General features: G+C 36.9%; 1 protein-coding gene and 1 pseudogene across 1 annotated transcript; both read left to right on the top strand.

The window, feature by feature from the left end:
• Positions 1 to 1790: 1790 nt before the first annotated feature.
• On the top strand, positions 1791 to 3639 carry LOC149018253 (UDP-glycosyltransferase 88F4 pseudogene; annotated as a pseudogene).
• A 3542-nt stretch (positions 3640 to 7181) lies between these two features.
• MLO4 (Seven transmembrane MLO family protein) lies at positions 7182 to 25837 on the top strand. Its single transcript, XM_089152563.1, has 15 exons — positions 7182 to 7578; positions 7673 to 7730; positions 7847 to 8064; positions 8147 to 8263; positions 8683 to 8743; positions 10348 to 10439; positions 11073 to 11147; positions 11808 to 11893; positions 12454 to 12503; positions 12591 to 12631; positions 12757 to 12927; positions 13030 to 13065; positions 14440 to 14507; positions 23060 to 23120; positions 25118 to 25837. The coding sequence occupies exons 1-15, from the start codon at positions 7453 to 7455 to the stop codon at positions 25538 to 25540; spliced, it is 1683 nt and encodes a 560-aa protein (XP_089008689.1). The 5' UTR covers positions 7182 to 7452; the 3' UTR covers positions 25541 to 25837.
• The last annotated feature ends 249 nt before the right edge of the window (positions 25838 to 26086 follow it).

The raw sequence follows: 26086 nt of genomic DNA on the forward strand, positions 1-26086 counted from the left end.
ATGGAAGAAAGTGCCACCGATTTAAGGAGAATTTATCTACTAATATGATTGAGAAACTTCTTGACCAACTTTGAAATTTTTTTATCACTCTATCCCCCAATGGATGAAAGAATTCAATCCTAAACACTCCAAAAATCAGTAGGTAATATCAAATATTTAGAGGAACTGCACCATAAGAAATCTTCAAAATTTTTGAGAATCACCACTTTACCTTCTATAGTATATTTGGGCAGAAGCTTAATGATAAATTCTAGTAATTAATAGCTTGACCTGCACCCTTACCATATTTTTCCATACTTTCTTTGATGTTGCACACATTAGATAAATTAACTTCAGAAAATATGATTATATCATTTGCAAACATTAGCTCAGGTGTTCTTGTCCCCTTATTTTTATTCCCTTCAATCATCTTCCTTCCTCAACTTCTTTTGACAAAAGTTGCGTCAACTCCATTGAGCATAATACAAATAAAGAAGGTGAAATAATGTCCCCTTTTACATTTAACCAACTTAACTACTTAAGTGAAACAAAATTGATTTTTCTTTAGAATGAATTAAGCTTGTTTTGAGTGTCGTTACTAGAATTCACGTGTCATACATCTAATGGTGAACACCACAAGTACTACAAATGCACCCAGGGGCGGAGCCAGGATTGAATATTGGGGGCCGAATAATGAGTCGGGATCACCTCTCGGTCGATCGATCACTAATGTCTTTTCACCATATATATTATGTAGGCCAATATGAGACCCACAGTGGGTCCCACCTTTGAATTATTTTATTACATTTTGATTTGAGAAAAAAAATCAATGATTATAATTAGATATAATAATATTAATGGCTGAAATTCTAAACATCCAACTAATAAAACTTAAAATTTAAATTGTTATTAGTAAGAATCAAAACTTTAGGGATTCAAAAATAAAATAAAATAATTATGATTAGATCTAATAAAATTGATGGCTGAAATTTTATACGAGATTTAAATGTCTATGAATAAGAATTGAAATTTTAGGAGAAATTTTAGGGATTAAGAAAAAAGTCAATGATTATGATCCGATAAAATAATGGATGAATTCTAACGCGATTTAAATGGCTATTAGTAGAGTTGAAATTTTAGGAGAAAGAAAGAACAACGAATTAAAAAAAAAAAAAAAAAAAAAAAAGAAAAAAGAGAATTCACTTATGCTTTCTGAAAAGAATATAGTAAATCTTGTATGAGAGAGAGATGAATAACTTGAGAGAGAGTGTGTGAGTACTTTGATAATTATGGAGAAGATTTAGAAAAACTCTAATATTGCTAACTATTCCAATATTTTGTGAGACATGTGAGAAAAAAAACAAAAAAAAAAAAGAAATGAAAAGAAGAGATTCATAAGAGAATAAATAATAATGAAAATATAGGGAGAAATTCATGAATTGTAAATTAGTTTTTAATTAAAATTTAATATTTAATTCCTTAAAAATGGGAAATGATTGACAGGACGCTCTCTAAATCAAAATTTATTTTTATTTTCTTTTTCCTCAAAAAAAATTCAGATACCTTTCTAATTTCAATAAAGAAATAAATAAATAAAATTATGTCACCACTAGATTCTACGAATCCGGATCTTCTCCTCGTTGGGGGTGCTCCCCCATGGCTTACTGATCATAAAAACCAGTGGGTTCCACTGGTGTTGAAATTTTTTTTCTTTTTCCAAAAAGTTATTTTTCATCGTGGGCCCCACTGATATATGTGGTCAGGGAGCACCGTCGGGGTCGGTGATCCGGACTCAAATTCTACGGCATGGAAGTGCTTCGTCAAAATAGGCGACCAAAAACAAAGAAAACCCTTAACAGCGACGCAGGCGGTGATGGAAGCCTCGGCAATGACGCCCACTTTACTTTATTAAGCTATTAGCTCTTTCATTTGGGAGACTAATTTGAAAAAGCACAGAAGAAGAAGAAGAATCAATGGAAGGCACCGTAGTGTTGTATCCCTTGATGACCATAGGCCATCTGGTATCGATGGTTGATTTGGGTAAGCTCATCCTCCGTCAATACCATCACCGCCTCTCCGTCACCGTCGTCGTCTCAACCGACCAATATGTCACTTCAGAAGTCACCGCCTTCCTCCGCTGCCTCGCCGAAACAACCCGTTCCATCACCTTCCACCACCTTCCTTCTCTCTCGATCAAACTTTCTCCTAATCGAACCCGCGCAGCCGTCCGCGCCGAAATCATCCGCCTCAACAGCCCAAACCTTCTCCGTGTACTTCAAACCATCTCGGAAACCTCTACCATCCGAGCTTTTGTTATGGATTTCTTCTGCGCTCCTGCATTTAGCGTTCCTTCTGATCTGGGTATCCCTACATATTATTATATCCCTGCAGGTGCCATCTTTCTCAACTTCATGCTTTATCTCCCCACTATCCACAATCAAACCACCAAGAGTTTCAAGGACCTCACCACAACCAATCTCTGTTTTCCGGGCTTGCCGCCCATTCCTGCTACGCAAGTGCCTGAACCCTTACTGGATCGAGAAGATGAGGGTTATCCATGTTTCTTAGATGTGAGTTTTAGCCTACCCAAGTCAAAAGGAATCATAGTAAACACTTTTGAAGCCCTGGAATCAAGAGTGATCAAAGCCATCACAGATGGGCTTTGCCTGCCAGAAGCTCCAACCCCACCTGTTTACTGCATCGGACCATTGATCGCCAGTCCCATTAGCAATCCTGTAGAGGTTGTTGACTCTGCAAATCCGTGCTTGTCATGGCTCGATAGGCAACCGAGTCATAGCGTCGTGTTCCTCTGCTTTGGAAGTCGAGGTGTGTTCTCGAAGAAACAAATCAAGGAGATTGCAGTTGGGTTGGAGAAGAGTGGACAGAGATTCTTGTGGTCTCTGAGAAAACCGCTCTCAGAGGACAACAACAAACACTATTCGATGGATCAAGAAGAGCCGGATTTGGAGGATTTGTTGCCGGAAGGTTTCTTGGACCGGACCAAAGACCGTGGACTTGTGGTCAAGGTGTGGGCCCCGCAAGTGGAAGTGCTTGGCCATGAATCGGTGGGTGGGTTCGTGACTCATTGTGGGTGGAACTCGGTGTTACAGAGTGTATGTGCAGGAGTGCCAATGGTAGCATGGCCTCTCTACGCCGAGCAGCACCTGAACAAGGCAGTTTTGGTGGAAGAGATGAAATTGGCGTTGCCGTTGGAGGAATCTGAAGATGGGATTGTGTGTGCAGGAGAGATTGAGAAACGAGTGAGAGCATTGATGAACTCGGAGGAAGGGAAGGTTTTCAGAGAGAGGAGTAAAAAGATGAAGGAAGAGGCCATGGCTGCCTGGTCTGATGTTGGTTCTTCTATGAATTCTTTTACTAAGCTAGCTGAACCATGGACCTCTTCATGCCAACTCTGATTGCCATGTGGACTGCAAGCAAATTCACCAAAGAATTAGGCCGTTGGCAGTTTGAATTTTCTTAAGTTAATACTTTGAAAAAAAATAAAAATACAACCTTTACTGAAAATGAAAAGTAAACATCCATTAATAACCTGCAGTGGAGCTTAGCTTATGCCACTGCTTAATATAAAGCAACTAGTTTACCCCAAAAAAGAAATCCATTAAAGATGTAGTGGAGCTTATATAATAAACCACGCTAAGAAGTTTCTATCTCCCTAGATGTTCCCAATGAATTTATTAAAAAAAACTGTTCGGAAGGCTCTACATGATTTTTTCCGGTCAAACCAGAAGTCATATTAGGGTCTCCAGAACTAAATTCCTGGAGGCAAAGAGGGAAGTTTGTAAAATAAAGGATAGAGAGGCATGCCACCATGTTCAGCTGAGGGAGAACTTTAATGACCCCTTAGCTTAAAAATCTGCATTTTGAGCATTGCTAATCCATTTACATAACTAAAAGAGATAAAATGAAACCTAGATCCTAGCTTTTAGATTCCTTAAGATATACTGCTGGATGCCCAACCCAGTGAGCTAGGTTGCCAGTTTAGAGCACAAACGGCAGGTTTACAATCTGATATTAGCTGAATACTGTCAAGTTGATGTTGCAGAGCCATGATAACTACATCTCTGAGTGCCTTTAGCTCCATCACCGTAGCTGATAAGCCCCTACTGACCCGTGCTCTTGCCGCTATGAAATGGCCACCAATGTTAAATGAGATAAAATGGGAAGTGAAGTGATGGCATGAACCTCGATGGGAGCAAAGAGATATGTTATCAAAGATGTGTTTCATTGTCATGCATTCCAATCTATCAACTTAGAGACAACAATTGGGCTTGCAGTGATGGTGGACGAGCTATCTGGTGGGAGGGTAGACCAGGAATCCATAGGTCATTATATATGTGAGAGTCTTGTCCATTTCCTACTCTTCTAACCAGACCCAATTTTAAACATCACCCCTAGGAAGGAGTGAAGGACACTTTTCCAACCCCAAGAGGCACCTCTTGATGGAGAAACTTGGAAGAAGTTTTGGTTTTGAAGGTACTTTGCTCTCATGGTTTTAGTCCATATTGAGTCTGGCTAGGTAAAAAATTTCCAACCCTGCATAGCCAAGAGTACTCTATTAAAACAATATAGATCTCTAAATGCTAAACACTCTTTTGTGTTGGCATAGACTCTGCAATTCAATCTAGTGAATACCATATGTCTTATTGTTCCTCCACTAGCAGATCCTAATAAGGGATGCCAACTTATTACTAGCTTAGGTAGGAGGAAATGCAACATTGTATAGAAGGGAAGAGCTCTTGTCACAACTTTGATGAGTATTTCCTTAGTTGCATGGTGTAGCAGAATGGTAGATTCATTTAAGTTTCATGAGAAGGAACTTCAGTAACTTGGAGTATTCCTGAAGAATATTTCTAATTAACTTCACACTCTCAAGTTTTTTTTTTTTTTTTTTTTTTTTTACAAAGGGGCTTTATTAAGCCGAGGGATGGGGATATTAATATGCCTCAGCAGAGTCGAACCTACGACCTCCCGGGGGTGTCGACCACCCCGCCACCCCGGCCAGCGAAGGTGGGGCCCGTAGGCGGGGGCTTGATAGGTTTCTTGACACAAAATAAAATTGTATGGGCTAAGAGGGTAGCCCTGCCTTAAACCCTTAATAAAGTGTGACTCTTTCTTGAGTTGTCCATTCACCTTTAAAAAGCACTCAATTGTGGTGATATATTGCATCACCCAGTGAATCTATTTTTCATCGAAGTGTAGGAAATTGAGAGTCTCCCAACAAAAGATCAATTCAAGTTTGTCATATGTTTTGCAGAGGTCCGTACTCAATTTTGAATGTGGATTTTTTTATAAAGTGTAGACATCCATGTACAAGATATACGTTGGCAAGAACAGTCTAATTAAATCACTGCAAACCCCTAAACCCTAAGCCACTCACTTTTTTATTAATGGAAGCCTTTGCCAACCAACCCAACAAATTCCATTCTTATATTTATTTTCTCACCAAAATTCCTTAATTTGACTTGTCAATGTGGATGTAACTTCTGATGCGAGAAGAAAATTTAACATGGCATAAGTTGAGAAGGCAATGACTATTGCCTTAATTAGAATTTTTTCCCCAACACCAGTCAACAACTTTTTTTTCCCACCTAGTGAATTTACTTTGCATTCTCTCATGAAGATATGGAAATACTTGAGGGTTGGACTTACTAACAGTGGAGGGAAATCCCAGATGGATCCCATGACATGAAGTCTCCTTAGTATCCAATATGTGAGAGAGAATATTTTCCAACCTAAACATTGACTACTTTTGGATATTTTTTCGAAATTGAAAACTTCTTTTCCCCCTTCTAGATATAATATTTATTTTCTTAACAATTCATAAGCTACTATTATATGTAGGACTTAACTAGTTATACTTTGATAGAGTCTGTCTCCTACCTAAACTGCCACATGACATTATGAAGCCTTGTAGATATTGTTATTACAAAATCATGTTCATGTGTACATGTTAGTCGGTGCAAATATCCATACAAGCAATGATAGATGAAGTTGTATCCTTTAAACCTGCAGTAGAAGACTATGCTTTCCATACATATTTTCATCACATATTTAGGAGGGCTTATCTTTGAGCCATTTTGTTAGTACTCAGAAGTAGGATTTCCTCTTAAATATGTGATAGAGAGATGTGAAGAGAACCTAATTCTCTACTCATTCATGATGAAGAACGAAAACTCGTGATAAAATGTCATTTATGTACAGAAAGAAATGGGAGTGATGAAAATAATACCAATTTACACTGTCATTGACTGCACGTAAGTTAAACTAATAAGCTAAACGTAGGACTAACTCCCCTTTCCAAAAAGATGAAAGAAAGATACCTAATATTCGAACTAACATACTTAAATTCTTCAATCTCCAAACATCACCAACTCCTTTTTTCTTCTTTTAAAAACAAATCTCAGAAAAAAAAAACGGTGAAGGTAAAGAAACTCAACTTTTTTTTGGTGTAAATAAAGAAACACAACCACGACAATTATATTCACACCACGCGTTGCATTGTGGTTCACATGGGTGATGTGATATTTTAAGGTTTTATTAATTAATCATTAATTAACCTGAAACCATATTGGTTTATTTATTTTGAAAAAAAATCACAATCTCACTTGCAAGTTGCAACAGATTTCTTTTTGATGCCACGTGAAACATAATTATATGCTTTTATTTTCCCCAACCCGATGATATTCCAATGCAATGAACATATAGAGGGATCATAGAAGGAGTGAGTTCAAAATCATTGAGGTTCTTCCTTGGGTGGTGCAATTAATGGAGTTCTGCAGCTTCTGCTTCAATCCCAACCTCTGTCAGCCATAGAAAAATAATCTAAATCGGCCTCAGAACCCATTTAAAAAAATTGTCTGATTGATGCACTTCTATTTTTATTTACTTCGATTTTATTGACAGAAAATACACAAAAGTCACTTCTCCCAAGTACCAAGTGTTGTGGACTGGTCCATCTAAATTTAGAGGATTTATGAACTTCTAAATTTGTTTCCAATTTCCAACAGGATTGCAGATAGAACGAACAAGACAAGAATGACTTGATTCAAGGCTGTAATATGTTTCAAAAGAATCAAAACAGCTCCTTTCCAAATAAACAATGTTGCTAGCGAGTAGCTACATCTTAAGGGTTATTTTCTTTTCTCCTCGCATGTGGTGTTGGCTCTAACTGCGTAACTGCGAAAGTGACATGTAGCAGCAAGTCCAACGCATTTGGAAATGGTTCCGTTCGACGAATTTCAAGTGAGAAGCATTAAAATATGGGTTTTAGGAAGAATCCATGAAGGTCTAGTGAACTGGACTGTGGTCTGCTACTCTGCTTTGGACTTGTTGCATTAGATTCTCTCATTTCCTTCTTCTACTATTTTCGATACTTCTCTGCTGCAACTTGGGTTCTGGGTTTTGATTTTCGTCCAAGAATGTGTGATATTTTTGAGGGATTGATGTGAGAAAATGGCTAGTAGTTTAACTCGGGAACGGTCTCTGGCCGAGACTCCAACCTGGACTGTTGCTACGGTGACGGCTGTGATGGTTATGGCTTGCTTGTTGGTTGAACGATCCATTTACCGTTTTGGAAAGGTGTATAATGTGTGTTCACTTCAGTACTTCGTCTGGGTTGATAGTGATACCTTTCTTATTTTTTTTTTAATTTCTTTATTTTTATTTCTCTCAGTGGTTAAAGAAGACAAGAAGGAAGGCTTTGTTTGCTTCTCTAGAGAAGATTAAAGAAGGTTAGTGTGTGAATGAGCTTCTATTTGTTTGTGTTTTATCTGTGTGTTGAACTTGAATCGACTCTTTGTAACGGTTTGAACTGGGTATGTGGAATTTTTGGTTGGTGGATTTTCAGAGCTAATGCTGCTTGGGCTTATATCTCTGTTGCTGGGGCAATGGGCTAGGAGGATTTCTGAGATTTGTGTTGAATCAAGACTTTTCGACAGTCGGTTCTTCCTCTGCTCGCAGAAGGATTATGACAATATAGGAATTTTAAGTGCGCATTCTTCGAATCTGACGGATTTTTCTGTACAAGAAATCAATAGTTTATCTTCCGCTCATCAATGTGGGGAGGTAAGTTGCTCAGTTCTTGGTTAATGTTTGTTAGATGCTATGGTGGATTGAGTGGCTACACTTCCACTTGTTTGCCTTGCAGGGTCGGGAACCATTTGTTTCATATGAAGGTCTTGAGCAGCTCCATCGGTTCTTGTTTGTACTTGGGATCACTCATGTATTATATAGCTGTGTTACAGTGGCTTTATCAATGGTCAAGGTAGAACCCCTACGTTGATTTGTAGCTATTTCTAGAAATTCTATGCACATTCTTAAAGTAGTGAAACCTAATACTCAACGAGCTGGAGAAAGATCAAGGGTTAGTTCACCGATTTAATCTTGCCACATTTCTTGCATCAAATTAGAACTTTGACTTCCCTTTTTCAATCTTCGTTCAAATAAGAGAAATGTACAGAGAAACCAAGCTCAAAGATCAGTCATACATGCAAAATCATCCTGAAATCAATTCAGAGAACCTCACATTTTCTCATCAATTATCCCATGATACATTAGTGATAGTTTTCTCCCCTTCCATTGCTTCTGTTGCGGTAATTTTTTAGTAGTTTAAGATGTGAAAAAAATATTGTAACATGACAGCTTATTTTTCATGGTTTCTCACTTGGTATACCATCAGTGCAGATTTACAGCTGGAGGAAATGGGAAAACCAGGCAAGATTGGTGCCTGAAGAAAATTTGCCAGGTCTGTGACTTATTGACATGGAGTGTGTCATGTATGTATGTTTTTCCTATTCTTTTCTTCAATAAAGTCCTTGTGAGTGCTATTGAGTGAGAAACGTGTAAGTAACCTTATTAGTGGTTTTCCATGTGTCAGTTCATCTGAGTTGTTTGTTTAGTTCTTAGAACCGTGTACATTGAGCAAGCTCCAACTTTTGAGGAATGGTGGAGATTAATGCAAATAGTGGAATATTAGAGGAGTATAAATAAGTATTGTGACTGGTACTCCTAATATATAGTGGATGGGTTGTTGTATGGTATTTAAATATGTCTAGGTTGTAATGGCTTGGGGAATGAGCAGATTGAAACCCTAGAAATAACTTTTCATTAGCCTTTGTTCTTATCACTTGTCAAAATAGGTAAGAGAAAGAAAAAAAGGACAAAAGGGAACTTAGGTACTTAACAAAGGATTATATCCTAGGCCGTTGAACCTGGAGTCATCAAACTTGGTCCTGTGACCTCAACTGTATAAACTGCTACCAAAGCCTGGCTTTGCTGTGGAATGGCTTATGCAATTTGAAGTTGATATATACAGCTTGTTCGTAATTCTGTATGCAAGAAATTATTTGCGACTCAACATGAGGCTACATAATCTGTTTGGCAATAAGGAGCAATAAAGAGCAATGTGAGACTTATTAAAACCGTGGAGAAAGGAGGTTGTAGTCATGGGGGCCAAACCATGGGAACAACATGTGTGAGTTGCAGGCACCTATCTTCCTAAGATGTTGAAGCTTTACTTTCCATGTTCAATAGAGAGGGGGATCCAATTACCTGAATTTGTCGAGTCGACCAATTCTTTGACTTTCACCAAACTCATGAGGAAGACCAGGTTCCATTGGCCTGTCAATGTAGAAGGAGATGCTCAAGTATGATTTCAACTTATCAAGGAGGAGCAAGGAGTCACCATAAGGAGTCCCAGGCTGCAAATGTCGTCTTTTGTCTTAGTAATCTCTTAGGGCAAATCGACAGAACCTTGCATCCTGCAGTGGACACAGTGGGAAGTTACCATGGCCCAGCCGAATATATTGCTGTCTTTTTATACTCAAAGCATTCCCTCCTTTCCTTACTTTTGGGTTTTTTTAGGACCCTAGGAGGGCCACGGGTGGGGGTTGTTGGGTTATTTGAAATCATACATAGAGAAGGAGGGGGGGGGGGGGGGAGAAAGGCTTGTTACTTGTATCTGCACTCTTGTGGTTTTTGGGGATTTTTGGGCTATTCTAGTATCATAACTACAAACTACCATCCTTAACCAAAAAGGGATAGGTCACCCTCTAGTGGCTTTATATTATCTTGCTGGAAATATCCTGTTTTCCTTGTTGTTCTAATATTGACAGAGGCATCTTGCTGGTCCTTGAATATGTACATATAGTTGATTTATCACTTGATCCATTAGAACTAATTGTGGTTTTGATTTCTTTTAATGTTTGGCAGATTCTATATTGTACTTGTGTTGATTTAATCTGTATCCTTTTTTTTTCTTCCAAATTAGTTCCATCTCCCTAATTGCACCATAGTTATATAACTGTGATTCTCTTATGATTTTTATTGATATAAAAATTGGTGATATAGCAAGAAGTAACAAGGTGATGAGGCGGCAGACCACTTTTGTCTTCCATCACACATCCCATCCATGGAGCAGGAGCAGGGTTCTCATTTGGATGGTGATTTTCCATGCTTCTATTAATTTGTTTTAATTTTATTTCTGTATATTTGTATTCAGTTATTGTTGAGCTTCTTGCTTTTGCCTCCACAATTCATTTGGTTATGAATTTCTATACGAGGTCTATGAGGAAGTCTGGAAGTATGTGGTGAATTGTTATATAAAGAACAGAGTTAAGCTTTATTTGGTAGAATTAGTGGAAATTTTCCTTTCACTCTCTTAAATTGAAGCTGTTACCTACTATAATTCTTCTGTTACAGTTCTCTCTTGTTGGGTGGCCAGGTTCTGGACTGGTTTACGTCTATACATGTGCATCTATTGGTTAAATTTCTTTTTCTTTTTTCTGATCCTATGCTAGAAAAATGTTCTGAATCTTCTTAATTCTTCATTTGGAAATCAGCCGTATGAATGACATCTCAATTGATTACTTTCTAAGTGTTTTTTGAGTGAATTAAATTTATTGATGTCTCTCTAGAAAGAAAGTGTTGAGTCTGGTTGCAGGCATTTATTTCTTAGTTGACTAAATTTGTATCTGTTTCTTTATATTTGATTTTTACTTTGACTTTATTGGTATAATATCTTGTATAGAGGTGTACTGCATAATCAAGTTGATCATTCACCATTTTTAGTGCAGCTTTGCTTTCTTCGTCAGTTCAAGAGTTCTATTGAGAAGTCTGATTACATGGCATTACGGTTGGGTTTCATCACTGTGAGTTCTCAGTTTACTGTGCTGATTGAGTTACTTAACTAGAATAAATTGATCACCTTTTCAATTAGTCATTCACTGATTCACTATCTTCATGTTACAGTAATTTATAAGTCTCTCTCAGATGCGCAAACCTCTTGAGATCTATCTAAGAAGGAATTCTATTGTTTTTCCCTGCGTTAGAACTAAATGAATGAAACTATGCAAGAGAGTTATTTATCCCATTTTTAATACTAATGAAATGTATAACTGCGATGGTGCATGCAGTATAACTGGATTTATTGAATGAATAACTTGTAATTGGACACAAGCATGATATTACCATCTTTGTTCCTTCATAGGTGCTACTTGCTTGCTTATGTAATTGATTGGCTGTGTCTCTTGCTGTTGGAATTTCACACCATATTATTTGTATGATCTTATGTTAATTCAACAAACACTTCTCTTAGAGTTAATGAAAACTTCAGGAACCTTTTAACATCATTTTGAGAACCTTTGCATAGAAAGTATTTCTGTACTCTTAGAATTGGAGTTCAGTATCCAGTCCTGTTGTTTGTTGACATTAAGGCAAGCACTGCTTATTGTTACTTCTGAATGTAACTATCTCCGTACTTAACATTGTTTGTTTCATATTATTGAATAACTCCCATTTTCCTCTCCCAGAATCACAAATTGCCACTTTCCTATGATTTTCATAAATATATGGTACGGAGCATGGAGGATAAATTTCATGGCATAGTAGGTATCAGGTATGTCCTTTCACACTGATTCTAGGTTGTTTACTTATTTTGTTGCTTTCTATTATCTTTACTGCATCCAATGTCAAATTTATGATGAACAGCCTCTTAGTGGATGGTGCCTTATATTTTCTCTTTTCTGTCACTAGAGAAAAGGGGGATGGGAGTATTGATTTCTTGCCAGTTAGAAATTAGAATATATGTCAACCGTAGAGGTACTCCAAGACTATGGTAGTGCATTGAATTTTCTTCATGCTGTGCTATTTTTTATGTTATCCATTCGTTCATGAGATCGAACTATGAGCAATGTTCAGAACCTTTATTACTTGTTTTGGCACTTGTTGAGTTCCTCTCTCAGTCTCTAGTTCCACTGCCTCTAAAGCGTGGTAGAGCGATGTTGAAGGATGTTCTCTTGTTTTAATATCTGGTTCGATTGTCATGCAAAAGACAGGATCCTTCACCAAGTATTTTTATGTTGAGGTTTCTTAAGATGAATGAAATTTTGAAGGCTATGGTAGTTGGGAATACACCATTCCAAATATGTTAAAATGATATTTTCTTTAATTTTGCAGCTGGCCATTATGGGGTTATGCTATACTATGCATCTTTGTAAATATTCATGGTAAAGTATCTTCTAACTGAGGAAACTGAAGAGGAATTATGCTTTACTGCTCATATAATAACTGCTAAATTCATCTTCATGTGGCAGGGCTTAATGTCTACTTCTGGCTGTCCTTCATCCCCGTTATTGTAAGTGTCCTAACTCTTCTGCTTTATTCTACTACTATAAGTTGATTTTGTTTTTTTTTTTTCAATTAAATGTAGTTCTGATCATTAACTTTAAAATACCTTTTGCCTGGTAACACATGTCAAAGCTGGTGATGTTGGTTGGTACAAAACTCAAACATATTGTGTCGCTATTAGCTCTTGAAATTTCTGAATCAACTGGCCCTGCTGTCACGGCACAAGTAAAGCCACGTGATGGTCTCTTTTGGTTTGGAAAGCCAGATATTCTGTTATGGTTGATACAGTTCATCTCCTTCCAGGTGAAAATATTGCATAATCCTTTATCTGCTTTTGAGCTGGTTCTCCATGACTATTTTATTTGATTATTCCAGTAATTCTCATGTTTGGTACTATACATGCAGAACGCGTTTGAGATGGCAACTTTTATCTGGTCGCTGGTAAGATAGGATACCATATACATCTTTAGTGGTAGGACTACAGATTTAAGTTTCTGCATGTTTAAATTAGAGAGCAAAAGTAATATGGATAAAAAGCATTGATTCGTTGAGCACCAGTTCCTGGTCATAGAAGTTCTCATTAACGGTATGGTTGATAGTAGACAAATAGATTTACATTTACCTTATAATTATTGTTATTTTTTATTGGAGGGGCAGGGGGTGGTTTAGTTTAAATGTGATGATGCAAGGTGATGACCAAGAGAGAGAGAGAATATCATGTGGCTTGATTTTTGTTAATTATCTAAGATCATTTGGGACTTATGGCATGTTTGGTCGGATATTCATGGATCTTGAAAAGTTTCTAAATGACCCTAAAAGCCAAAGCTGTTTTTCAACATTGCTTTGTACAATTGTGGTATTTAAATAAAAAGAATTGGCAAAACTATGTTTTCCACCATAAACACTCCCACAATTATATGGTGCATGCAAAAATTTTACTCTTGGAGGCATTGGGATTTTTCCGAGTGGCAAATCAATGGCACTTCCATCAAAGAGTCATCGCATAACATTCCCAGAAAACATTGTTTATAACTTTCTTGCTGAATAATTTTACAAAGTTGATTAACCTTCCAATGAGGATCTAGTTAAATATCGGGGTCACTTATGCAAAGTGGCCTTCTCAAAATGGAGATTACATGATCATTCTATAACAGAGTTCAAATAAGCGTGTGCTTGATGTTATTACTAGTTTGTTTTATTTTTTATTTTTTAAATAAAGAAACTAGGTTTAACTCCCTATAAAAGTTATCTTTAATAATGAGTCTAATGACCGACTTAAAATGCATTGGAATAGGTTACAGAGTTCTTCATTCTACTTCAAGATAATCCAATGTCTATTGGACTGTGTATACTCCTTCCCTTCCCTTTCCAAATCTAGGTGGAGGCTCATTCTTTTAGAGACAAATTTCATGGCAACAATTGATTCAGTTGGTGTTGATAGTATATTAGTATGCTCAGCTTCCTCTTCTGTAGGGTAATTTCTACAATTGCTGGCTCAATACCTGCTTTACTGTAGGGTGAAAGGAATATATATAGAATATATAATAGATGAAAATTCTTATGTGAAATTGAAAGTGTTACTGTTAATGGATAACAGAATCATGGTGAAAATTTGGCAGTTAGTTTTGTTTTTGCGCAGTATGTTTAATCCATGTCCTGTTTTCCGTTTTGCGACACCTCATATTCTGAACAGCTATGAACTAGTCCAGTCCAAATCATTTTGCATTTGAGATACTTATTGTAAGATTAGTTGGTAGTCTAAATTATATTCCCACTATTTGTGAATTGATTTTAGTTGGCTATTTGTTTGTCTAGTGGGGTTTCAAGCAACGATCATGTTTCATGAAGAATCATAGTATGATTGTCATTCGCCTAATTTCTGGGTATGTTTCTACCCATCAATATTGCTTTGATTTTGCATGTAAACTTTTCTTTCATCATTTAAAAAAAATTAAAATTGTGTTGTGGGATAATAACATCAATAATTCTCAACTTTCTTTAGAAAATACTTTTACTTGTAAATTGAAGCACTCAGATGAATTGCTGAAACATGCACTGTTTTACTCTGTTAATCTTACACTGATCTGTATGATTCCTGCATTGTGAGTTATTCTTGCTTTCTAAATGCTTGTTAATGAACCTTTTCACAATCTTGAGTTTATTTAATTTACTCATTTATCCATGTCAAGGATCAATTTCATCCCTACCATGGACAATCAACATCCTGTCCCTTGGTATATTTTTTTTCCCCTTGATGTAGTTTTTGTGGATAGAGCAAAAATGGAGCTGAGATTTACTTTCCAATCAAGAAGTTATAAGACAAATAGAAAATTAACAAAGTAAATTTAGGAACAGTAGGATTGGAAGTGATAGGGGTGGGCCTTGGTGCAATCGTCGGTTGGACCACCAGTTGTAGCCTAAGGTCAAGGTATCGAAACAGCCTCTTAGAAAAAACTGTTGGGGGTAACATTGTGTAGGAAAAATGCCCCTAGGGCTCTGCTTGTGTGGAAGCCTTCGGCACTGGATTTTCCCTTTTTAAGATTGAATGTGATGTAGTGAATTAATTGGTACAGAGATAAGGCCAAGGGACAATTGTAGGTGTGTGTTTACTTGTTGAAAAGGTGAACTAGAGGATGCAGTTGCACAAAGAATTAAAACAGCATGGATCAAATGTGTTCGAGGCAGAGAGGGAATATACTTTTGTGGTATTGTGTGGTGTGTCTCCTTTCAACTTGAAGGAAAATTTTATGAGACAGTTGAACAACCAACAATACATGTATGGAGCTGAATGTGGTCATTGAAGACAACATATAAACGAAGTTTGTGTGGTTGAATGACAATGTTAAGATCTAAGTGGGATTAACAGTGTTGAGTAAGTAATTTGCAAATTCGATCTAATAATGGAGTTATGATATATTTAACTTTATTTCTTTACTGTCCACACATATGGGTGTGTAATTTCAGTATGTCATTAAGGAGTGTTGCTAATTTTGATTATAATAATTATCTTCATATTGAAATAGAATAAGATGAGAACAGCTAAAAAATATGAAAATTTGTTTGAAGAGGACTAATAATGTCCACCAGATTCGAAATGTTACTCTAAATTACCTCATAAACTTCTGGAAGTCCTATTCATGCGTCTGCCTCTGATTTTTTTTTTTTAATGAATAAATTATCATTACTAAAACCCCAGGAAAGGTAAAAGGAGAGAATGTACAACAGAAGAAGAGAAAAAACAGCCTTTAACAGTGGGCTGGAGGGGAGAACCGAGACCACAAGTAACAACAATGAGCCTATTCCTTGGGGCATTGGGAACTGGGGGATGGGGCACTACCTGAAGCCTAGCAGAAACATCAAAGCAAATGGCTTTCCAAGTCGCATCCAAGGATTTAGTTCCACCACTGTAGTAGTATAACATATACTCTTCAAAGTCTTGAGAGGCATGTTGAATAACATAGTATGAGATCTCGGTCTTGACCTAGATCTCGGCCTGCCAGAAAACCATATTCTTGGCCGAGATCTGGTAAACAAATTCTGCTCAACTCAAGTGAACTTGAGGGCTCATCTTGATGGGTTTTAGGGCTCAAGTTGGGTTGAAACTTGCTATGTAGTCTATTTTTGGCCTTCTAAACACAATGGTGGCTTAGATTTATGAGAAAACAAGTATATATTTGAGTTTCAACTCGACCCTAGCTTTGAAACTGAAAAGCTGAAGGAATGGACATACAAACCTGTAAAACGTGAAATAACAGATCATTAATTGATGTAAATGAAAATGTAAAGATTTAAAGTGATAATAGACATCAAAATGTTTAGTTGTTCACCATTCCATATTATGACATTACAACATCATGAGAATATTAGGCTACAAGCATCATGAGTACAAGGGTGAAATGAAATCAATGACTAAGAGACTAGGCAACTTCTCCTTCTCCAACTCTTGCTCCACTAGCATCAACATCAGAACCAACTCCACTAGACCCAGTTCCTGCAAGTCCTCTATTGCTGTTCAACCAACTCCATCAAGTCATCAAGAATAGCATCCCTCACATGAGGGGCAGCAAGGCACTTGGGGGTATCTATATAATACACAATCAAGTGTCTCTTGAACCTTAATTTTCATTATTTTTTAATTTGTTTCTTACAAAATATATTTTTTAATTCAAAAAATTCTAAAAATAAATGAATAAAAAAAATGAAAAAATTTATGTTCCTTGAAGTTGTAGATCAGACAAAGATATTTAACATACATTTAATCCACACTCAAATACCTGTGTAGAAGTAGAACATATTATTTGAAAAAAGAAGAAGAAGAAATTTGGGAGGAAACACACCTTTGAAGAATGGCTTCAAAATCACTTGATTCTAGTTGATTTTTTTTTTGTAGATAAGTTGAATAGAGTGTTGACAGTGTAAGGGAAGATCCGACAATTTTTTGTCATAAAAACCTGACAAAAAATGAACTCAAAGCAATTGGGAAAGAAAAGATTTCGAGAGGGTCTCGACTCGACAAGATATCTCGTCTCATCTCGTCGAGAACTCATATTTAAATGGAAGACTCGAACTGAGATCCCTGTCGAACCAAGATCTTGGCTAAGATGGGGAATTTTTTGGGTTTTGCAAAGGAATTCGACTTGGTTTTACAAAATATTGAGATCTCAATTGAGATCTTAGGGAGATCTCGCGAGACCTTGAACTATGCCGAGTAATAGTTGGAACCCTTCCTTTGTCCAGTTCATTAGTAATCATATAATGAGTAAGCTCCCTACCCTTAGTCGCAACCCAAAAAATAAAATAAAAGAAAAAGAAAAAGAAAAAGAAAAAAAAGAAGAATGATAGTTTTTTGAGCAAGAATGTAAGATTGTGGTATGAATTAACATGTAATGTACATGTATTTGTTCGTTGTCTTTTGCGTAGGAAGCTATGCTTTAGGTCTTTGAGGAAATGATTACCCTAAATCTTTTTTAGTCCTAAAACTTTTTTTAGTTTTAGGATTAATAAAAGCCTTTGCAATTATATTTAAGCATAGTTATCAAGGTGACCTGCCTTTGCACCCGGTGCTTTGACAACTAGGGTTGCCTTGTTATGTCTCTTTGCATCTTGACCTCTCCCAATACCTTAGGTCACTTAAATCTTGTGAGTAATATACAATTGTGATACTAGAACAATGATCTTTTTGTGAAAACTACCAGTCCATCAGCTATATTTATCTCAAGGTTTTTAGTGTTCTGATAATGCGCCTGTATTGAGAAAGTCGATTGTGGAACAATGGCTTGAATTGATCAGAGTGATCCCAAGCCCTTTATTTCTATTTAAGTGAAAAAAGCACTACTAAACAAATACCTTACTTGGGCAACAAAAAATAGAAAATTATTGAACTACCCAACACTCCCCCTCAAGTTGAGGCATAAATGTTACTTATGCCCAACTTGCCTACAATAGGAAGGAACTCCTTCCTTCAATCCCTTAGTGAAATTATCAGCCTCTTGGTCTTTAGACCTCACAAAAGGCATGCAGATCAGCCACTATTCTAGTTTTCCACTGACAAAAAGTATGTCAATTCAATGTGCTTAGTATGAGCATGTTGCACAGGATTATTGGCAGTATTAATGGCAACCTTGTTGTCACAATACAACATCATAGGGTTTGGAACTTGAACTCCAATATCTTCTAGTAAACCTTTCAACCATAGGTCACAAACTCTATGAACCATAGCTCTATTCTCAGCTTTTGTACTAGATAAAGCTACCACATTGTGGTTTTTACTCCTCCAAGTAATTAGATTACCTCCAACAAAGGTACAGTAACTTAAAATTGACTTCCTTTCAAGAGACCTGACTTAGTCTGTATTAGTGTATGCTTTTATCCTTAGATTATCAGTAGGTGACAAAAGTATTCATTTTCCAGGAGATTCTTTCAAATAATGCAGTATTCTGGTAACAACCTTCATATGAGCTGAATATGGATCATGCACGAAGTGGCTCATTATCCCCACGGCGTGAGCAATTTCTGATTTGGTGTGAGACAAGTAAATAAGTTTCGCTACTAGTCTTTGATATCTTCCTTAGTCTATTAGTTTTCCCTCCTCCTTAAGTTTAGCTCTAGCTTCAATAAGGGTATCAATTGCTTTACACCTCAGCATTCCCACTTCTGATAATACATCTAGAACATACTTTCTCTGAGATAGGTATATACCCTTCTTTGATCAAGCCACCTGAATTCCTAAGAAGTACTGTAACTTCCCCGATTTTTAATCTCAAGCTCTTTGTGAAGAAGTCCGTCAACCTTTGTATTTCCTCCCCATCATTCCCTGTAATGACAACATCATCCACATAAACAATGAGAAGTGTGATATTGGTACTTGACTTCTTGACAAACAATATATGCTCAGTATTGCTTTGCTTGTACTTAATAAAGGTCATTGCCTTTTGGGCGCATCCAAAACAGCATCTAGGAGACTGTTTCAACGCATAAATTGACATTTTCAACCGACAAACTTTCTTTGCAGTGTTGTCATCAAAGAAACTATGTGAGATCTCCATATAGACTTCTTCTTTCAACTCTCCATGCAAGAAGGCATTCTTTACATCTAGTTGGTGCAAGTTCCAATCTTTGTTCACAACTACAGACAACAGGACTGTGACAGTGTTCAGTTTTGCAATAGGGGGGCAAAAGTCTCCTAATAATCAATCCCATAGGCTTGGGTAAACCCTTTTGTAACTAGTCTGTCTTTCAACTTGTTGACCGAACCATTCATATTCTGTTTAACCACAAACACCCACTTACAACCCATTGTTTTTTTTTCCTGGAGGAAGTGAACTCAACTCCTAAGTATTATTTTTCTTCGTTGCCTGCATTTCCTTTGTCATAGCTGCCTTCCATCTCTTATCAACATAGGCTTCCCGCCAACTTTTAGGAACAAAAACAGATAATAAAGAGGATATAAAAGCACGATAAGAGTTAGACAAAGAGTTATAAGAAACATATTTAGTTATGAGATGCTAAGTACAAGATCTAACTCCGTTTCTAATAGCAATAGGAAGATCATAAGAAGATACCTCAGGGGGAACAGTAGAATCTGATTCTGAAGCAAGGGGCTGAAGTGGTATATGTCAATTTTCTCCACCTGCTTTGGCCGATTGTAATTCTTCCTCTGATAAGTCTACACGTTCTTATTTTGGTCAATTTTGTTTTGAAACACCTCAATAGCGTGCCTCATAGGAGCGGTCTGCCCTTGATTAGGTTCTTCGCAAAGTTTAGAAAATGGAGGGAGAGAATTAGAGTTCTCAGGTATACTGGTCAAAGTCTCCCCTTGGTCAGGAGACTCTTCCTGAGCTCCTAAGTTGTGTTATGGTGGTATGTGGGAGTTTATATGTGTGATAGGAAGGTCTAGAGTTGGAAAGAACACCTCTTCTCTAGGACTCTCCCCTTGGAGAGGTGTATAGTAAGGGCAAAACTCATTAAAAATTACGTCAATAGACATAATAGTTTTCTTGGAAGGAGGATGATAACATTTGTACCTCTTTTGAGTAATAGAATACCCTAGAAATATACAACGTAGGCTGCAGGGAACAAACTTGGTGGGCTGTGATTCTGGCATAACACACATCTAAATACCTTTAGGGGAATAACAAAGGAAGAGTCTCTCTAGAGAATCTCATTAGGACATTTAAACCCAAGTACTGTACTGGTCATCCTATTCATAAGGTAAGAGGCAGTGAGTATAGTATCACTCCAGTATTGGTCAACAACATTCATAGCAATTATAATACGACGGGCTATCTCCAATAGATGTTGGTTCTTCCTTTCTGTAACCTTATTCTGGGTAGCTGTATCAACTCAACTGGTCTGGTGTATTATGCTAGAGTTAGAGAGATATCTCTGAAATTCACCATCAATATACTCTGTACCATTGTCACTATGAAGGATCTTCATAGTGGCATTGAATTGAGTTTTAATCTTATTATGAAAATCACGAAAACATTGGAAAACCACATTTTTTTAAAAAGATAATCCATATAGAATGAGAATGACAATCAATAAAAATAATGAAGTATTTATGGCCAATAATAGACACACGTCGGTAGGGTCACTACACATCAGGCTGAATTAACACAAAATGAATATATTTTCTATATGAAGAGAAGGTAAATAAGTAAAACAAGTCTGCTTCTAAAAAATGCAGGCTTTATAAAAAAATTCATCTTTATTATAAGAAGAAAGTAATTAGGAAATACTTTCTTAAGAATTCTTGGAGGAGGGTACCTAGCATACGATGCCATTGATGAAGATCTGACATTACCGAATGGACCTAATGAGAAGATGTAGCTAGAGCAGAAGTTCCTCCAATCAGCTCCAGCAGATAAAGTCTATTGTCTAGTTTACCACGTCCAATCTCCTTCCTCGTTATTAGATCTTGGAAAATACAATAGGACGGAAAAAAAATTCACTTTACAATTCAAGTCATGTGTAAGACTACTTATAGAAAGCAAGTTAGTAGAGAAGGATGGAATATACAAACTTTAGACAAAGAAAGTGATGGAGAGTGCTGAATGGTCCCTTTTTCAGCAATGCAAGAATAAGAACCATAAGCAATTCAAACTTTATATTTCTAAAAAATTGGAGAATAATGTAAGAAAAAAGAGGATGAACTTGTCATATGATTTGTGGTTCCTGCACAATGATCCAAGGAGTAGAAACCGAAGAAACATGGAAGCTTATAAAAGTTTTACTTGAAGTAGTAAAGTAGGAGTTGGTATGAATAGTGGAGGAAGCAGTAGTAAAGGCTACACCAGCAGTAGAAGACTGCAGAATACGTCGCAAAGTAGCTAATTTGTCCTAAGAAAAACCAATGTCTGCAGAGGGTGTTATAGGAATTGTTTTAGGAAGATTAGTCTTCGGTTTTCCCTTCTTTGTTCCATTTTTTGCTTAAAAAATCACTAGGCTTCCCATGGAGTTTCCAATAGTTGGCCTTTGTATGATATGGTTTGTGACAGTGCTCACACTTGACAATCTCTTTGGTCAAATCATATTTGGTGCTAATAGGTTGTAGGGATGATTTCTCCACAATAGGAGCATGAAGCATGGCTCATCCACGGCTTTCTTCACACTGACCAAGGGCTAAATATTGTTCTAGTGTAGGAAAGGGAGAATGACTTAATACTTGTACCTTGATCTGATCATGCTCCACATTCAAACCAACCAAGAAGTCATTTACTCGAATCTTATCAACGTGCTTCTTATAAGCAGTCACATCATCCTGATCAGTGGGTTGATAATTCCCATAATGATCTAACTCGTGCCAAAGAGATCACAACTCAGCATAATACTGGGCCACAATCAGTTCCTTTTGGGTAGTCTCATGAAGCTTCTTCTATAGCTCATAAACATTTGCATCATTCCCCAACTGACCATGTGTTTTTTTAGTAGCCTTCTAGATCTGCGCTGCAGTATCAAGTAATAGGTATCCACAGACAATATTTGAATTTATGGAATTCAAAAGGATTGACATAATAAGAGAGTCATTTGAGATCCATTTATCGTGAGAAACAACTTTGGTGGTAGGCTTGATAGTGGTGCTCGTAATGTGTCCAACAAGTCCTCTTCCAACAATAACCTGACCAGCCAAATACATCTAGGGATTTATAGGATTCATAAGATAAGGACCAATAATTTTTTTTGGGGCTAATGGAACCGTAGGTTAGAAAGGAAAAAACAAAGACATGGTTTGGTTAGGGTTGGGCTGGTCTAGTCCGTGTTGGTTCAATGGAATCTGCTTGGTCTGGTTTAGAACTATAAGTCAACATTCTACCTTTGACAAAGAAAAAACTAGAAGTCACCGCCTTCTAGAACGGGGTGATGGTTCTGGAATGGGGTTCTGGCAGAGGCAATTGATGGTTGTGGTTGAGGGTTCTGTTAGAGGGGATGGATCTTTAGGTGGAGGCGATCGATGGTTCTAGTCGAGGGTTCTGTTGGAGGCGATGGATCTTAAGGTGGAGCGATCGATGGTTCTTCAATTATTTGCAGGTTGCTGTGGCGGTGGTGGATCTAGGGAGCAGCGACAATGTTGGTGGTGAGTTCAGAAAGAGAGAATCAACTTCTCTTCTTCTTTTTTTCCAAGAGAAAGAATTGAATTCTCTTCTTCTTCTTATTTTTCTTTTTTATTGACTTTTGGCTCTGATACCATGTTGAGAAAGTTGATTGTGGAAGAATGGTTTTAATTGATCAGTGTGATCCCAAGACCTTTATTTATATTGAAGTGAAAAGAGCACTACTACACAAATACCCATACTTGGGGAACAAGAAATAAAAAATTACATGAACCAAAACTCCTAATAGAATTGAACCAACCAACAACCTGCAAGGATGTACCTTTTTTTTATTTTAATTTTAATTTTATATCATTTTTCTTTTATTTGTTTTTGGATTGCAGGTTACTTGTTCAGTTTTGGTGTAGCTCTTATACAGTGCCTCTCAATGTTATTGTCACTCAGGTTTGCCACTTTGATGCCTACTCCTGATGTTAATTTCTGATTGTCAGTTTAAACTGTAGTCCATAGAGATTAAAAAAATGGAAACGGGATTTCCTGAGCTTGATTATTCCTGTCTTGAATGTACTTCCATGTGTTACAAGCATTATGAGATAAAGAAATGTGTCAGCTACCTGATGAAATATTGATATAATTTCCTAATAACAGCTAGTAGTTTTCAATGCTTTTGTGTCTACTAAGGTTTCGGGTGCAGGGAGAGGTTGAGATAGAGTTTCCGAAATTTCAAAATTTGAATTTGAATTCAAAGACTTATCCTTTACAGTGTCTAATAAGATGACACCTCTTTATTCATAATAAAAGAAGACAAAATCATGATGGTTACCTCTCTAGCTTGATTCATTGTGAAACTAGACCCTTAAAATATCCTTGTGGGATTCATAATTCAACACCCCCCTTAAAGTTTGTGCATATATGTCATGTTTGCCCAACTGGCACTAAATAGGATTAAATAATTACGCAATCAACCCTATCGATGAAGTACTAACTGAGCATCTGTCTTCACAAAAGGCATACAAATCTTTCAAATCTCCGCCTGCATGGTTTGATCATGCTGATCTAGATCATAGACAATACTAATTACAGCTTTGTTATCACAGTACAAGTATAAGACATGAAAGGGAGATGAAGAAAACCAGTAAGATCTTGGATTTAGTTTTGAAGTCACAGTAACTCACAAACACCTATACGTCATACCATAGCTTGAAGTTCTGCTTTAGTGCTATACCTTGTTACAAACTTACAACACTTTGCTTCTTGCTGTGCCAAGTGACAAGGTTACCTCCTATAGATGTACAATATTCTGAAGTATATCCACCTAGAAAGAAAAGGCTTCAATACAGAGATGATTATGTGGGTACAAAACAGCCCCTTTTCTTTGGGTTGACTTCGAGTCATGAGAATGCAGTGTAGAGCCGCCCTATAAGTGGAATGGTGATCATGCATGTTTTGACTGATCAAACTAATAACAAACACGATGTCTGGTCTAGTATTTTGAGTGATGCATCAACTTTCCCACTAGTCTTTGATAGCAGCCTTAAATCAACTGGTTACCATCTTTATTCTTCAGTACATGGTAGGCTCCATAGGTGTATCACATGGCAACCCAGTAAACCAGTCCCTGAAAAGGGATCCATAGTTCATTTGAGAGAGAAAGATGTGCTTTGAAGAACGGATAACCTCAATCCTAGCAAGTACATGAAGATTCTAATCTGTTATTTCAAACGCATGTCCTTAGAAGCTCTTTGGATAAGAGATCTTTTCACCATCATTTCTGTCCGACCACAATTTGATTTACATAAACTATGAGAATAGTGTCCTTGTTAGCAAACCACTTGATGAATAGAGTATGAATCAGCATTGCTCTTTTTGTATTTAACTGAAATCATGGCCTTGTGAAATCACCCTTGTGAAATCACAATAAAAAAGCCTGAGGAGATTGTTTCAGTCCTTGCATGCTTCAGTTTGCAACTTCTCCATGAGTTCTGTTATATGAGAAGCCTTAAAAAAATCTCCATATAGAGTTCATCTCAAGCTCTATGGGGATTCCTTTAGGCTTCTAATTTGTGTTATTTGGATCTATGCCAGTGCAATTAGGGGTATCAGACTATGAATTTAATTGATCTCATTGTGAATATAGAAATTGGTCCTCATCTTGTACTTCATGGCTGAATCAAGTTATAGATACACTTAGAACTAATAAATCAGTTATATTTGTAGTTTTCATTGTTATATATTGTGAATTTTTGGAATTTCAGACTAGAAAGAATTTGAGAAACTGTCAGGTGATAAATTTGAGTCTCGGATTGTGCTTCTGTTTTAGTTTTCATGTTCAACATCTATTAACGTGGCACTGCTTGGAGTCATGTGATTTATATCTCATAATGACACATATGAATATGATAACATTACAATTCTTGCTTTGTTCTTGGTATTATTTTCAGATGGGATCCAAGTGTAAGAAAGCCTTGGTTGCAGAGAGTGTTAGAGATTCACTCCATAGTTGGTGTAAAAGAGTAAAAGAGAGGTCTAAACATTCGCATCCTGGGGTGGCAAGATCAGTGTGTTCTCTTGATTCAACAATAGATGAGACAGATGAAATTGTAACAGTTGGTTCAGGCACTTTAACTCGAACCAATTCCTTAGCTTCACTGAATCAGGAGACTATAGAGTTCCCAGAAAAGCAAGAGACAGTCTTTGAGATCTATGATAATCCCCAATTTGACCATTCCTTTCGAATTTCTCCTGTTTTATCTGAATCACCAATTGAAAGGTCAGTGCAACTTCCTATGGACAATCCAGAACAAGATTCAGGCAATGAAGGCTTCAAGGTTCCTACTCTTCTTGATCTGTTTAAAGAAACATGACCTATTGGATCACCTTTTTTTTTTTTTTTCCTTCTTTTTCCTCTCTCCCTCCCTTGATAATGGTGGTAATTTCGTTTTTTTCTCTTTTATTTGTATAAGTAGTGGGGAGATAACCATTGAGACCACAGCTAGAGAATTTTAGGTCTAACAATTTAAAAGATCATATGTAATAGTTCCTTGTAAGTTTGGATACTGGATAAGTTCAAGCTTTGTACATTTCCTTAATGGACATTTTGAAAACTAGAAGCTGAGTATGGAAGTAACAGTAGATTTTCTCTGTTTTGCTCTGTTCTTTAAATTTTTTGGTGTTGTCTCCCTCCAGTTATATTTGCATATCTGAAATTCATTCTGATCTAATATGTCATGAACTGAAAAATCAAAGAGCAACTACATGCTAGAGGACTGCTAATGTGCACTAGTGTCAAGATCTAATGGTTACAAATTAACCATTAGAATACACTAAACAAACCAACAAGTTGACCCTCTCCCCCAAAATCCCTCTAGTGGGCACCTTGTATTGCAGCAGCAGGTTGATCATCAACCAGT

This window comes from Hakea prostrata, chromosome 4, assembly GCF_041222555.1.
Source record: "Hakea prostrata isolate BN-2017 chromosome 4, UWA_Hpros_2, whole genome shotgun sequence".
NCBI classification, from domain to species: Eukaryota; Viridiplantae; Streptophyta; class Magnoliopsida; order Proteales; family Proteaceae; genus Hakea; species Hakea prostrata.